The following is a 16,510-nucleotide window of genomic DNA, read 5'->3' as shown; positions in this document are numbered from 1 at the left end:
TGTTGGATCTTTTTTTTTTTATTATTTTCAAATAATAGCTTTGTAGATTCCTTTTCCCTTCAGTTTCATGGCAGTATCAAGTCTTTCTGTTAACATGATAAGCTGCCTGTGTTAGTACTCTTTGTGAGAGTGTTTGGGTTTTGTATATTAGATATAGTTATCAGTATGGTTTGGTTTACTTCAGTTATAAGCTCGTTTTCTAAATTTCCTATCTATTTTTGTTGCTGTTTAATTTTCCAATTCCTTTCTTTAAGTTGAGTATATTCTATGGTTTAATTTTATTTGTTTATTTATTATCTTCTTTTTGCACATGTACTACATGTAATAATATTCATCACTGCTGCTGTCTATATTTAAGTGTAACAGCACTTGGCATAATATTGTGTCACTTATTAAATATGTATTACTTATTAAATATGTATTGCTTATTAAATATGTATTACTTTAAAATATGTTCTAAGCAAAAATTGGATGGGAATTTGTAGGTGGAATGAGTAGAGTCGAGATAAGAAAAGGGATGAAGAGAAACACAGAAAGGGCTTAAAAACATGACAAGAGGCTAGTGCCCAAGTTGAGGAAATTGTTAAACGTCTGTTGGAAATAATAGTACTTTAAATTAAATTTCAAGTTGTTTCCATTATTGGGATGCACTCTGGATCTCTGGAAGCCTTAAAAAACTTTTGGCTGTGTCTTCAGGCTTGATGTAGTCTCAGAAAGGAAAATGATAAACTGTTTCCTTGACCCAACACTCACCTCTTTTGTTGTTGTTGTTAGACCTTGGGGTTTATTATTAAGAGCCAAATTAACTAAGTTGGTTTAACCAGAACTTTCAACCTAAGTGTCCATTTATATTCTTTCCTCCCATGATCCCATTAAGTTGGTTTAATCTGAATCTCCATTATTTTAGATGATTCCTTTGTGTAGCTTTTTTGTCTGCTGATTCCCCACTGTATTTATTGACTGTAGATTCCCACCTGTCTGTGTCTGGAATTAAAGCAAGTCATAAAGCAGGTTCTCTTTCAGTGTTGCAATCTTTCCTGAATAAGTATTCGTTGTTCACCTCTACTGTCCAGCTTTAGTTTCCTTTAACAAGGTTTGAGTTAGAGACAAGCTTTAGAGAGGGCATAGATAATTCTCTTTCCTCCTCTTTACACATAGAGTGTTTGGGGACAGTTTTGAACTTTTTATAATTATCTATGAATATTATGCAGATATTTAGAGAAGAGGGGAAACAAAGTGGCTAAAATCTGTAACCTTCCTTTATTGCCTTGGGTAAATTACTTCTGTAGATGTATAATCTGAACCATTAAAAATCAAATAACAGTCACAGCTAGTACTAAAGAGAGGGGATGAAGTAATTGAGGACTAATGTCAAAGAAAACGGAGCAAGAAAAAGTGTGATATGTAACAGAGAGTTGGGACAATTCAACAATGGTGAGGTGGTCATCAGTAATCATGCTAGCTTTAAGTGTATCCTGGCTTTGTGGTATCCTGGCTTTGTGAAATCCTTTAGTTTAGTATTTGACTTCTTTTCTACTTGTTTTAGACTTGGGACTTAAGATATTTATGATAAAAAAAAGTGCTTTTGGTGTACTTGCGGTGTGTGTCCAAAGAATCTGTAAGAATAACGCTAATTTATTCCCTTGACTCAGGTAGTATTTTTCCAACAACTCTATATGATGCCTTATTTGTAAGAAGTTCTTTCTTATCTGGCAAATGGAAATACAAACTGTTCCCAGCTTGTTTTGAAGTTTGGTATTGTTTGATTTATCTGTTTATTATTTTGTGGTTCTTTTTCTAGTATGGCCCACAGTCTCTGTATAGCACAGCTTCCATCAATGTTGATCTTTGTTTTCTCAGCAAAGAGATATCTGGCCTCATACTTTCTGTCCCTTGGCTGCATCCTCAGATCTGCCTTAGCAGTGAGCCAGGAAAGTTAGGAGTCTCAGCCTCTTTGCAGCCTGCTGTATTTGAAAGTCGATGTTTTTTTATGTTTGTTCAGTTTCTGTTGGTGCCAGGAGATCAAATGATTGGAGTGGCTAATCCTTCATGGCAGAAGTGGAAGTCTCTGCGTGTTTTTATGTGTAGTGAGTCTCTTGTATACAGCACATTAGGTCTTTTTTGTTCTTAAGTCCTGTCTGACAATTTTTATCTTTTATCAGGGCATTTAGTCAATTTAGATTTAGTAAAGTATTGCTAGTTTTGAGTTTAAACTACTGTTGTAGTATTTCGTTTTAAAGTTTTCTTTTTTCTTGGTTGTTTGCTTCTCTTTCTGAGTGTTTCTCTTCACCATTTTTCATTTATTTTGCATTTTAATTCAACTTTTATATCTTTGTCAGATTTTTAGTTTCAAAGTATCTCAGAAATTGTTGCTGGCACTGCAGCCTAGCTGCCTCTGGTACTGGCTTCCTGTATTCAAGGACCCATCTGAGTTCTGGCTGCTCTAGTTCAGCTCCAATTCCTTGTTCAGGTGCCTGGGATCGTGGCAGAGATGGCACGATGGAGTTCCTGATTCCTGCCTTCAGCCTGGTCCCTCCACAGTTGTTGTGGCCATTTGAAACCTGAACCATAATCTCTCCGACTCTCTGCCTTCCAGATAAATACAAATCTTTAAAAAATGGACTTCAAAAAGCTTTTTATTGCATATATGTATGCCTTCATTTTGGAGAGGCTGTTTTTGTCAGATGTAGCATTTTAAGCTCAAAGTATGGTCTTTAATAATTTGAACATTTTTCTTTTGGTGTCAACCGTTTCTCTTGAGAATCCCTCTATGATTTTTTTCTCATTGAAATCAGTATTTTTAATGTATTTTGTAATCTTTATACTTCAACAGCTTTAATATTGTACATGTAATTCAGAGTTGTAGTTTTCATTACTAATAGCTCTCATTACTGTTGTGAAATTTTCTGGTGTTGTTTTCTCAAATATGATTTCTATCTCTTTGTGCCAGTCTGTTTTCTATTTCCAATTTTTCCCCATTGAGTATGATGCTGCTGTGTGTTTGCCATATATTGTCTTGACTAATGTTCCTTCTATACTCAATTTAAGATTTTTATCTTGAATGGATGTTGTATGTTAGCAAATGCTTTCCTGCGTCTATTGATATAATTATATGGTTTTTATTGAGTTTGTTAATATGATGTGTCACATTTATTAATTTTCATATGTTGAGGCATTCCTACATAGCGGGAATTAATTCCATTTGCTAGCATTTTGTTGATGGTTTTCACATCTATATTCATCAGGGGTGTTGGCCTCTACTTCTTTCCTTGTTGTACCATTTCTTGGTTTTGGAATTAACGTGATGCTGGCCTCATAGGAAGAATTTGGGACAGTTTCCTCTCTTTCATTTATTTTTCATTGTTTGAGAAAATTAGAACTAATTATTTAAAAAGTTCGGTAGAGTTGAGCAGTAATGAATGACTCACTGTCATGGACTTTTTCTTTGAAGGGTCTTTATTACTGTTTCAATCTGATGGAGGTGTCTTCAGTTGCATCTTAACTGCTAGGATAAATGCCTTCTCCACCAAATTTTATTCCTTTCAGCTGTTTATATTTGTTCCTTGCAATTCATTTACTCTATAATTCAGTTCACTAATTGTTTCTGCATGTGTTTCTAATTTGTTTGTAAACAGTTTTCCAGTTATTTGTTTTTATTTTACATAGCACCTAATGTTTACTATATGACATGATTCGCAGCATGATTCTCCGTTTCATCCATTTATACTAGATTGAATTAGACACTCCAGTTTCTCGTTTGTTTTCTCATGTGGTTACAGTTATTCAGATTGGTTTGAGCTGGTTAGTTGGTGTAGGGTTTTCAGCTGCAATTGGTCTTTCCGCCCCCCTAATTACTTGGGGTTTCATCTGCTTCTTTTTTTATATTTCTTGAAGCATAGAATTTGGATGATTGTTTTCTAATGTAACCTTTCTTTTGCGTCTTTTTAAATACACGCTTTTGCAGATGTAACTGTTTCTTAGTGATTTCATCCTATTTCAAAGGTCCTGATGTATTGTTTTCATCTGGGTTAAACTGAATACAATTTTTAATTTTTGTGTGGTTCCTTCATTGACCCATTGGTTTGTTTCAGAGTTGTGGTTTTCCTGTAATTAAATGTTGTGATACTGATTTAAAAATATATATGTTATATATTTATTTATTTATTAGAAATTCGGAGTTACGGAGTTTGGGAGGTGGGAAGAAGAGAGAGAAAGCGAGCGAGCTAGAGAGAGAACGTGATGCCTGAATTACCACAGATCTTCCACATAAAAGCAGTTGCAGGTGTCAGCCTCACGGACCACACCACAGTGCTGGCCCGTGTTACTGATTTTTAATTTCATTCTGCTGTGATTAGGGAAAGTACTTTTTTGACTCCAAGCCTAGAAACTGTAGAAGCTTGTTTTCTGTAAGTGGTTGCTCCAAGTGTTTTTGAGTCTCAGGTATGGATGCATTTTTTGTAAATTTTATTCATGATGGCTTGTCCCCTTTTATCACTACAAATATCCTTATTTATTTCTAACAATATTCTTTTCGAAAGTGTATTCAGCTGTTTTTTTTCTATAGCACTGCAAAATGGTTGTACTTGCTTCTGTCATTTTTCAGTCTTTTTGCTTTCAGTATATGTGACTTGAATTTAAAATGTGTTAGCTATAAATAATAGTTTAATCTTTTTCTCAAGTTTATTAGTTTAACTGTTTGATGCATTTTAATTTAATATTATCACTGATAGGACTTAGGTGTTTTTTTGATTTTTCTCTATATACCTCATGTTCTTTCATTTAAAAATTTTTTACATCATGCAAATTTTTATTACAATTATATTAACATCTGGGTGGATAATTGGCATTTCTGGTCACTAAATAATCTGGTCCATCTGACTTTTTTGCTAGAATAAATCATTGGTGGTAAGACTCTTTCACACCGTTTTGGGCTTTACCTTTTGTATAGGGACTGTAGCTGGTAGGTACTCTTTGAACATGGTTCAGTTTAGTCTCTTCCCTTCAACTGCCAGTGAACTGTCTCTGTTGGATTTTAAAAGCCATGGTTATTACCTCTGCTTGTCTTTCCTGTGGACAGTAAGACTTTGCACAAGCTCAAACTTGCTTTATTATTCTTGTTTTAACCGTGATTCATTTCTGCAGTGTGATAATTCTCTGTTTCTCTCTCTTTTAGGTATCCTATGATAAAAACTTGTTTTTTTTTTTTTTGGCTTTGAATTTCCATGTTTATATTTTTGAGATGTATCGAAAATGTTGATAGTTTAAATTGCGACGATCTGTTTTAAAGAGTACATGTTTTCCAAAGCTCTGTACTTTGTTCGCATATCAGATTCTGAATTTGTCATGCATTATTTTGACATTTTTTTTCTGTTTGTGTCTCCATTAATGAGAGACCATATGGCCTGCCTTTGAATTTTAGGAAAAATAGAATGTATGTATTCTCAATTTTGTCATAATTTATAGCTAGGTTGAAATTAAAAACTTTCAAGAAATGATCTGTAATAGAAAAATTATTAGACGCTTGTGTTGCCTGGTCTGGTGAATCAGCAGTCTGATAGTAACGGAGAGAGAACACTCACAGCCTTCCTGGTAAATCCTTTTGTTGTTTCTAGGTTTTACTTTTTGTGACATGCTTTGTTCTTGCCATTGATACCCTGTTAGTTATAAGCAATGATAATGGCCTGCATTTTTTCCTCCTACCCCACTGGAAGTTTTCCTTGCAGTTGAGTCTAAATTATACTCATGTTATTTGGTTTATCAACTGCATCCAGCTAGCTTGCAATACATGCCCAGCAAGCCTGTGAAGGTCTTGCAGTGGTGGGCTTCCTGATTGCCCCATGACCAATCCTGTCTTCAGAACTTCTCTCAGCAAGGGGTCTTGTGCAGCTTTATGTCAGGGATTCTCTTTTACTTTTCTGAGGTTATTTCAGGCCATCTTTCTCTTGTACTGTCAGTGTAGTACTCACCATATACAAACTCCTGCTGTTGATGTAAAATTTCCTTATAATTTCAGGGATACTATTCTAGGGTGATGTTAGGTGTTGAATCAAAACATCATATCTGGAATTTATATTTTGTGTCTGACGATTATTCCTCCATGTGTCCATAACTTGATAAAGTGCTTACATTAGTGCTGGCTTCAGCAGCACATGTTCTAAAGTATCTACACTAATTCATTCTTATTTTGGATCTTCAGGTAAGGTTTTACATGTAGCGGGCACTCAATAAATTTTATTTTTAGCTGAGTGATATCGTTTAGATTTTTTGTGAAGAAATAGTCATTGATGTATTCACTTAACATATACGTTTAATATGTATCTTTATTTTTTCTTATGAAAGTAATAATATACTCATTGTGGAAAATTGATAATGCAGAAGAATGTTACTAAACATCAGTAACTTTTCCGTATCTTTATTTATATATTTATGTGCGTAATTCTTCACATCCCTGTGTAACATCACTTTCCCTTGTCATTGTCTCCCAATTATTTCATAATGCAGTACAATTTGAAAATAATGTAACTATTTCTCAAGTTTATGAAAAATGGTTTTATGTTTATGAAAACAGATTATTTCTGTCATCTGTGATAACTTCATTGATTTTATATTCATTTTGATACTCTGTTAGGGTAGATTTATGCCTTTGAAAATTTATACCTTCGAGTAGGTTTTTATTTTGTTTTGCTTTGTTTTTACTATTTTTGTTCATTTGTTTCTCTGTTGCTGTTACATTAAATAATGATCCTATGCACCCTTTTGGGAAACTTCCTGCCCTGAAATTTTCCACCTAAGAGGCAGTTTCACGTAGGATTTAATGCATACTTCAGGTTATACGTTTGTTTCTACTATTGACTGGCTGTGTGATGTTGGATAGTTGTATAATCCAGGTTTCCTGATTGTAACAGTGGTTCTAATAGTCGCCTCCACACAGCAGTGTTTGGAGGAGTAACGCTTTTACTTGATGTTATATCAGGTCATACCAGTGCAGCATGTACCATGCCCAGCTGGAACGGATAACCGCTCTGATTGTCTGAATATTGCTTTCCCTGGATAGAGACATGCTTCAGTTAGAGCTGGCTGCTGAGTTTTAATTATGATGAAAATGTTTATAAAGATGATGATAATGATTGGACAGTGACCAAATTAAGTCATCATTAAGTGCCTGATAGATACTAAAGCCAGGTGGTTTTACATATTAATTTTATATCTAATATGACATTTTCAGATTCTGCTGAATTACTAATGTCAAAGCATTGAAAATCTGTTAAGAAGACTTAAAAAGGAGCACATGCTTTAACTCTTATTTTTATTCAAGTTTAACTAGAACTTTAGTTAAGCCTTGAGCTTTCCAAGCCTATAGAAAATATCCATTTATGCAAATTGACTTGAAAGCAATAGTTTTGTTAGTTTTAATCCTAGCTGATTTTCATGAGGTAGGTGTCTATTGCCATGCAGTTTTCTGTATTTATTGATACTTCTATCTGTAAATATAATCAAGATATAATTAAAAATTCTTCATTAACTTATTTAGTTTTTTTTTTATTGAGCTTAGTAGAGAAATATTCACATGACTGTTTTTCAAAATATTTAATTACTTGAAAAATCAGAGGTGTATATATGGAGGGGAACACATAGAGAATCTTCCATCTGGTCACTCCTCAAATGGCCACAACACTCGGGCCTGGGTCAGGCCAAATCCGTGAGCCGGGAGCCTCATCCTGGTGTCCCGTGTTGGTGCTGGGGCTCAAGCACTCAGGTCAATTTTTGCTGCTTATTGAGGCCTTTAGCAAGAAAATGTGTAGGAAATGGAGCAGCCAGGATATGGACTGTTACCAAGGCGGAATGCTGGCATAGCTAAGTCAGTGGCATTACCTAAAGTGTCACAGTGCTGGCCCCATTTACCTGAATCTTTTAAGGATTATATTTAAAGCAGTTACCTCATTATCTATAACTTTTAGATTTCACTTTATTTTCTTTCTACTGCTTTTTATATAGGATAAGGTAAAACTTCAACATGCTGTGAATGATGTATGTTGTTTTGTATTCTTTGAGCTGCAATTTTCTGTATATTAAAAAATTTGAAATGCCTTTTGAACTTTTCTGTAATCTAGACTTAAGCAAATTCTTTGTCTTGATAGCTGTCACAATGAAAATTGTACCTAGATATTGTTAATCCCTTTTCTGTTTTCTTTAGCTTGCCAGTGCAATGGACATAGCACTTGCATCAATACTAATGTATGTGAACAGTGTAAAAATCTTACGACAGGAAAGCAGTGTCAAGACTGTATGCCAGGTTATTATGGGGACCCGACCAATGGCGGACAGTGCACAGGTGAGTATCATCTCTTATTCTGAGAGCTTTGTGCTGCAGAAAGAGAGAAAATTGAGAAAGGTCTGGGAAATCTACGCTAACAATTCTGCCATGTGTTTGTGTTAAAAGTGCTACTTTTTCTAATCTCAAAATGAATGTCTGTTTAACATAGGAAATTTAGCTAATACAGATACTTGAAAAGTTACCTATAATTGTGTGTGTGTGTTTTTTTTTTTTTTACTGTTGGATTGTAATATTCTAAATACTGGGCAAATATAAGATTGTAAGATATTTTTTCTTGTTTAATGTGTTTTGAGAAATATGGAAAGCCATTCACTGGTTAAATTTTTATGTCCTTTCAGGTACAATTTTTAATAAATATGATGTATTTCTTTTTTATTATTACTGTTTTCCATGATACACATTTAGGTTCAGGAATCCCTCCCTCCCTCTCCTTTTTCTCTCTGCATTCTCCCTCCACCACTTTACTTTTCCCTATATAATCACAATAGCATAGTCCTTCAGCAGCAATCATAAGTGGAACATTCTGTTATTATCATGGCATTGTAGGTATAGGCAATTGTATCCTATGGTCAAGGTAAATTTAACGAATTTCATTACCAGTTTTCCTTTTATCTGGAAGTCGAGATGTGTACTGCAGTGTACCCTCACTTCTCTGTTCGCTAGTCTCCATTATATTTTCATCTATGAGAATATATTTATATGCACATTTACCTATCTAGCTATTTGTCTTGTACTTTGCCTGAAGGTTACCTATGTCATTGAGAACAGATGGTATCTGTTCCTTGGGGATTGACTTATTTCATTGAGCATGATGTTCTCTAGTCAAGAACAATTTGTTGTAAGTGGTACAATCTCATTCTTTGTAATGGCTGAGAGGTATTCCATGGAGTAAGTGTTCCAGCGTTTCTTCATTCCTCTTTCGATGGGCATCTGGGCTATTTCTGTGTCTTCACTATTGTGGATTGTGCTATCTACATAGGGTTGCAGGTCACTTTCTCATGTGCAGGTTTCACTTTCTTTGGATATATTCTCAGGAATGGCATGGCTGGGTCATACAGTAGATCAATTTTCAGTTGTCTTAGCACTCTCCACCCTGATTTTTTTCCTTGTTTTAAATTTATTTTTGTTGGAAAGTCAGATATACAAAGGATGAGAGAAGAGAGGAAGATCTTCATGGAGCCGTAGCCAGTGTTCATATGGGATCCTGGCATGTGCTAAACAAGGCCTTTGGTCAGTAGGCTACTGCACAAGGCCTGCTCCATCATGATTTTTAAAGTGGCTGCACTAACCTACATTCCCACCAAAAGTGGGAACTATTTTTTGCCAAAATATGTAGCATGATCATTTGAATGATTGTGTTAGCTACAAAATGCTTTATGTTAGTATGGTAGATTTTTATCATTTTGACAGTCATAGAGCTTTTCAAAATGTGCTCCCATTGGGAATTTTACTTATATTGTAGATTTAAGAGAGGTTTAGTTATTTCACATTAATTTTTGTTGCTGACATTATGTACCTGGCAACCCGACACACAATGCAATGGAAAATTAAATATGATGAGACACATGCCTGTGTTCCTCACTGTTTTGTGTTTTCTGGCAGTTTATGAGGCTTTAAATAATTCCTGCTAGTTTCAGTGACTCCTGAACTAGACCAGATAATAATTTTCCATCTATTTATTTTATGTGGTCATTTTCTATGTCAAAGTCATGATCACATTAGCCACCCAAGTAAAAAAAAAAAGTCAATCTGTTGCATCTTTTTTAGTGTAGTAAAGGCTAACTTGTTTTTTTTTTTTTTTTTACAAAACAGCAAATACAAACTCTGTTCAACTTTCTCACTTTTATTTCTCCTTTATGAGGAAAGCCTATATTTTCACCATTAAATACACACAGTAAGATTTAATACATAATTACATTAAGGAATAAAAGGGAAACATTCACATTTGAATGGTGAGGCTTCAAATATATTGCAGTTATATAGTATTTAGGTACTTAAGCTTTTAAAAAATATTTAAAAATTTTTGTTAATAGTATATACATGTACATTTGAATTTTTCAGATTGCTCTTAGGATGTGTCATGTGGTTATTATATGGCTAGGCTATTATTGTAAGTGATTTCTGAAATTATTATTAAAATTATTTTCTCATTAATGTTCAAGAAGATTTTCTGTACCAGACTTGATCTGGAACTTAATGTATGCATAGCAGCTACTATATTTTGAACCATATTCAGTACTATATTCTGTACCATTTTCTGTACTATGCTCTGTGTATTCTATACCATATTCTCTGCTATAGTAGTACAGCTGTCAGAGAATATAACCTTGTGTTTGGAGCTTTGACTCTGGAACTGTGCTTCCTGAGTTGATATCCTGCCAACACCGTTGCCACTTGGTGAATTACACTTGCAATGTCTCAGTTTCTTCCCTGCAAAATGCAGGTTTAAAAACTTTGTGTTATAACTCTGAGATTAAGTGACTTTCTTACATATGAAATAATGTTTCTTTTGTTAATTCTCCGGTGCTAGCTATTACTGTGAGACTATTTTTACTATTCACAATATCCATAGGCATAATTGTAGTAGTAAAAAGCCTATTTGGGCTATCCTAAAATTCGCAATCTTCAGTAAAAATCACACCTGAATATTATAAGCTGCTAAATATAAAAATGAAAACCATTTTAAGGTTTATAGCAACCAGTTGTGTACATACTAAAATTGAGATGTCGATGAAGTAGTTACAGGATGTGGTTGAGAACTTGCATTTTCTAGCGTATTGGTCACTCAATACCAGGTTAATTAACTTTATGATGTTGTAAATTGTTGTTGAAGTTGTGTTGTGGCTTTTCATTGGAGGGGATGACATTCTGCTAGCTCCACTTTCAGGCCAGGCATGGTCTCTCAGTGCAACTGTTGAATTTATCTGGACAGTGGGATGCTGGAAATCTGCGTGGTCCATGCCCACAATGAAGGAATCATGACTGGATATGAACTGTGCTACTATAACAATATGTAGGAATTCAGTGTGGGGGGAGGGGTTGGGGGAATCCCAGAGCCGATGCAACTGTGTCGTAAAATGAAATTTAAAAAAAAGTAAATTTAAAGTTACTCATATTATAAAATATAAACAGATTTAGTGTACTTCTAGTGACTAGATTTTTAGATTTTAAAAGAAGTATATAAAAACCCAGTTCAGTGTTTATTTAGCAGTATAGCTTATTTTATTACAAAACTCACAGCTTTTCAGCTTCTTGCTGAATGTTTCCTTATAAGGTCTGCTGTTCTTCAAATTAGTTCAAAAATTGAATACAGTCACATTATTGCTTAAAAACACTTCTGGCTTCTTAGATTTGGTTTCAATGTTACTTTGGATTTTTCCCTTTTTCTTCAACACTTACCCTCCTTCCCAGTCTTCCTCCAGCTAGACAGCAGGATGTCCAGTTCTCTTCTGTACATTTCATTGGGCTTGTTAGTTGAGGTCTCCGTGGCCTGTCTTCTGTTGCTGTTGTATGTTAACAGATTACTTCAAGTGATTTTGGTGCTCACTATTATTTGTTGAATTTATGTATGAATGCCCTTCCTGTATATAATGTCTTGCTTCTACCTGCAAATTGTGAAATAGATAACAAACTCCTCTATTCTCTGACCTCCAAAAATTTTTTCTCATTTACTCTCCTACTGTGTTTTTTGTTAAATTTTTGTTTTACATCTTTGTATTTCACATTTTTGACAGTGCAATTTTTCTTATTAGCTCCAAGCACTATAATAAAAATACAGCTAATAGTTACTTGCAGTTTATGTTAAACACAAACTTTAAAGTAATCCTAAGTATTGTATAAAGTACTTAAAGTATGTCTGGGTTGTTGCTAAGTCATCATTTATCTACCTCGCTATTTTGATAGTGAGTGAATTTCTTTTTTTAAGATTTATTTATTTTTGTTAGAAAGACAGACAGATAGAGAAGAAGATCTTCTGTCTGATGGTTCACCCCTCAAGTGGCTGCAATGGCTAGAGCTGAGCCAATGCAAAGCCAGGAGCCAGAAACTTCCTCCAGGTCTCCCACGTGGGTGCAGGGTCCTAAGACTTTGGACTGTCCTTGACTGCTCTCCCAGGCCACACGCTGGGAACTGGATGGGAAGTGGGGCTTCTGGGATTAGAACTGGTGCCCATATGGGATTTTGGCACATTCAGTGTAAGAACTTTAGCCACTAGGCTATAGCGACGGGTTCCATGTGAATTTCTTGATGGGAAAATTTTATCTTAGGCAGTAACATTGTGCTTGGCACATAGTTAACATTTTATTCGTGCCAGAATAAACAAATTTTTATTTGTGTGATTTGTTTTTCTCATTTTCATGTTAATTAAAATAAAAAATGTTTCTGGACTAGTTAGCTAGTTTCCTTCGTCAACAAATGTGTTCACTTTAGAAGACACAACATGGCCTTCTCTTTTTAGTTTTGGTTTTTCTGTTTTCTTTGATTTCTCAATAATATAGATAATAGTGAAACAGTATTGGTTTCAGCATGTGTATTATATTTCCTCTGAATGAAGATTGCCTTTAATAGTTATAAGTGATATTTTACTCAACTCCTAACTCTTATTGAGCAGTAACCCAATATTTTCTACATAGATTTGCATTGATCAATGGTAACAAAAGTTATATATAAACTAAATAAGGATGAAATGCTATAATTTATGTAATTCTCTTCAGTTTCTAGTTTTTCTTGGATATGTGGACTATTAATTTCTGTAGAGCTAGAACACTCTCCCCTGCTGATCTGGGCAGACCCTGATTCTTAGTCTTAAAAGGGCTAGCACTAACTCATTGGATTGTTTCAGGGTCCATGGCCAAGTACAGCATCTTCAGTATTTCATCCAGGCTAACAGAGATGTGTTTCCTGATGGATTCATGAGCATGTAAGCCTTTTCTGGAACCACGATAGCGTAGGGCTTGAGTTGATTTGTAAGGCTATTCAAAGATCCACAGTGTGCCCAAGGACAGTGACAGCTGTACCTCTCTGGATTCCCAGGAGGACAGCACTGCTTCTTGCCCAGAAGCAAGAGTTCTGGCCTGAGATCCAAGGTTCTTTCAGGATCCACTGTGGGATTAAAGTTGATAAGCTTCTCTTGGAGACTCAGAAGGCTGGTCTCATTATAGGATTTTGGCTGGGCAGAACTATTTGTCACCTGCAGCTGAGAGGGGCCAGGACTAAGATCTGGGGTTCTCTCAGGATCTGCTGTAGGAGTGAATCTTGCAAACCGTTTGCAGTGCCACAGATTGAGGAAATCTAGCAATTCCTGGTGTATTTGGGATGTTCCTAGTTTACGACAGGCTGGCTGGAGTTGAGATTAGGGTCTCTTCAGGATCTGTTTTATAGCTGCAAAATGGGTGTTTGTTAGTTCTGAAGAATAGAATTTTACACTATGTTGCTGTTTACAAATTTATCTTTGCCAGAAATTTAACTATGTTTGAAATATAATCTATAACATATCTATTAAATTTCATTAATTATGCTGGAAGAATACCAGCAAAATTAAGTCAGTTTAGTCTTCCAGTCTCCAGAGATTATTGTTATATGTCTAGAACAGAAAACAATGGCATAGCAATGAAAGAATATTAGAATGTAAGCTGACTTTGAAACCAGCACTGTGAATGAATTACTTTTTGGTTCAACGTTTGTAACATGCATTTATTTTGGAGATAACTTTATTGAATAATCTTTATAACATCTGTTAAGTCTTTATTCAGTTTTGCTTATAATTTGCTATTACAAATTTATATTTTAAGGGAACAAAAGTAACATGTGACCATATTATGTTTCTCTAGTGTATATCTAGGCTATAAAATTATCATATTATAAAATTTTCTAAACAGGAGGCCACTGTATGATGATTTCATATCTGCTTATTCAGCATAAAAACATAGTTTCAAATGCTGACAACAGCAGAATAATTTCAAGACTGTCATGAAGTATAAATTTTCAACAATTGAATTTAAAATACATTTGTGCTGTTTTATCCTGAAGTACAATGCCACAAGGGAGTTTTCAGAAAATGATCTCACAGAAAGTACATTTTAACACATTTTTCATTTCGGAAATTACTAAGTAATGATAATTCTTTCTTTAAAAAACTCTGTAAGCGTAATTATTACCTAGTCTTGCTATTAAAGGTAAATGAAAGGCTTATCCAACCTTTAAAACCTCAATATATGTAATTTTAGTGAAGTTCTGTTTATTAGACAGTGTTAATATGAAACTATGGTGATAAATATTAAAAGATTTCATGATATATTCATTTATTATTTATGAAGCTACATATTACCAATATAGATTAATATCCCTGTTTTGTTTGATAATAGTATCCTTTGTTTTACAGTTGTATACCTTGTCTTTATTTTATAGCTCTCATATCTTGTTTTCTGTAAACGTAAAGGAAAATTATGCAGATTTATTTAAGTACTGCATATGACACAAAATCAGTAATTTTGTATTAAAAATCTCTTCTAATAAAATGCCAGTTCTTAGAAATCTTTGAAGTACTGATAATGATTTTACATGTATGTGGATATGTGCACATTTACTTTATTTATCTATAGGTCTGTATTTGTTTACTTAAGAGAAAGAGAAAAAGAGAAAGAGTGACAGAGGAGACATTCTGGTTTTGTAGTTTTGTCTGCAGTCGCAGACTGGGCTGAGCTAAAACTGAGAACGCAGTCCTGGTCTTCCATGTGTTTGCAGGAACACAATTCCCTGACCGATTCCCACTGCCTTCCCAGATCTGCAGGGGTGTGAAGCTGGATTAAAGGGCTCTGAATTGAATCCAGATACTCTGATGTGAGAGTTAAGCTTTTGAATGACTGGGCTAAATGCTCACCACTATAGCTATCTATTATTTTCAAAAGTAATGATAATCATTTAGTAAGAAGCTTGATGTTTTCATCAAAAAAATGTTTTTAATGCTTTTAGGTTCCAACACAAGTTTGTTTGCTGTTAATTGTTTCATTTTGTTGTTTTCAGAAAAAATATGATTTCAATCTTTTAAGACTTATTAACTAATCTTTTAAGACTTATTAACTAATCTGTTAAGACTTATTTTATGGTCTAGTATGTCTATCCTAGAGAATTTTTCATGTATTTGTAAAAAGAACATTTATCCTGTAAAAGTGTGAAAAAATGATGTTAGAAGCTCATAAGAATAAAATGTGTATTTTAATACAAAATATGTTGTCTTCATATTATCAATAGTAGCAATAGTGTAAGTTATGTTACGTGTATCATATATGTCAACTATTCTCCATTACATAATCTCATTTAATTATCACATCTATCTTGAGAGCTAAGTGCTATTCTTTTTTTGGCAGATGAAGAAATTAAGCCAAGAGAGGTTAATAAATTTTCTAAGGTTATATAGTTATTGATTATACTTGTGTCTTTGGAAGCTGAGCTGCTTGACTAAAAAACTTTTGTTTTAATTAAACATTTCATTTGGAGAAATGCCAAGCCAAAAAAGAGACTGAAAGAAGATTAAGAGATATATCTGTGGTAGACTTCAGGATACCTCTGAACTCTATTTTAAAGAGTCTCAGAGTTATAGGGAAGTTAACTTATTTCACTTTAAAAGTAGGTTACAGATTGAATGTTGTAGCACCACACGTCAAGCTTGCACCTGTCCACCAGTTTGGCTCTCTTCTGCTGTGCTTGGGAAAGCAGCCGAAGACGGACACAGTACTTGAACTTCTGCCACGCACATGGAGACCTGCATGGAGTTCCTGACTCCCAGCTGAGGCCTGGCTCAGTCTCAATGATATTGGTCGTTTAGGGAATGAACTAGCAAATAGAAAATCTTCCCCCTGGGTCTCCCTCTCCTTCTGTCTATAACTGTGATTTTGATTTAAATAATGGATAAATCTTTTAAAATTATCAATTTATTAGGGGCTAGTATTGAAGTGCTGCAGGTGAATCCTCCACTTGTAATGTTGGTGTCCCAGAGGCATGGCTGTTCTGCTTCTGATCTAGTTTCCTGTGGATGTGCTTGGAAAGACTGCAGGAGCTGGCCCAGGGACTTGGGCCCCTGTCATCCATGTGAGAGAGAAGAACTGGAGGTCCTAGCTCCAGGCTGTGGTGTGGCCCAGCGCTGGCTCCTGCTGCCACTGATAAGAGAAACAGAAGATC

At 34.7% G+C, this 16,510-nt stretch overlaps 1 protein-coding gene across 1 annotated transcript in view; it reads left to right on the top strand.

The window, feature by feature from the left end:
* The window catches only part of ATRNL1 (attractin like 1), a 538,040-nt gene that overhangs the window by 157,320 nt on the left and 364,210 nt on the right, over positions 1 to 16,510 (top strand). Inside the window, exon 19 of the mRNA XM_040992049.1 lies at positions 8,195 to 8,332. Coding sequence (XP_040847983.1) covers positions 8,195 to 8,332 — 138 coding nt within the window. The remainder of the gene's footprint in view (positions 1 to 8,194; positions 8,333 to 16,510) is intronic.

The sequence above is a fragment of the Ochotona curzoniae genome, unplaced genomic scaffold, assembly GCF_017591425.1.
Source record: "Ochotona curzoniae isolate NIBS_2020 unplaced genomic scaffold, NIBS_Ocur_1.0 contig_66, whole genome shotgun sequence".
NCBI lineage: Eukaryota > Metazoa > Chordata > Mammalia > Lagomorpha > Ochotonidae > Ochotona > Ochotona curzoniae.
The sequence above is the reverse complement of the archived record's forward strand: the minus strand, read 5'-3'. Positions and strand labels throughout refer to the sequence as shown.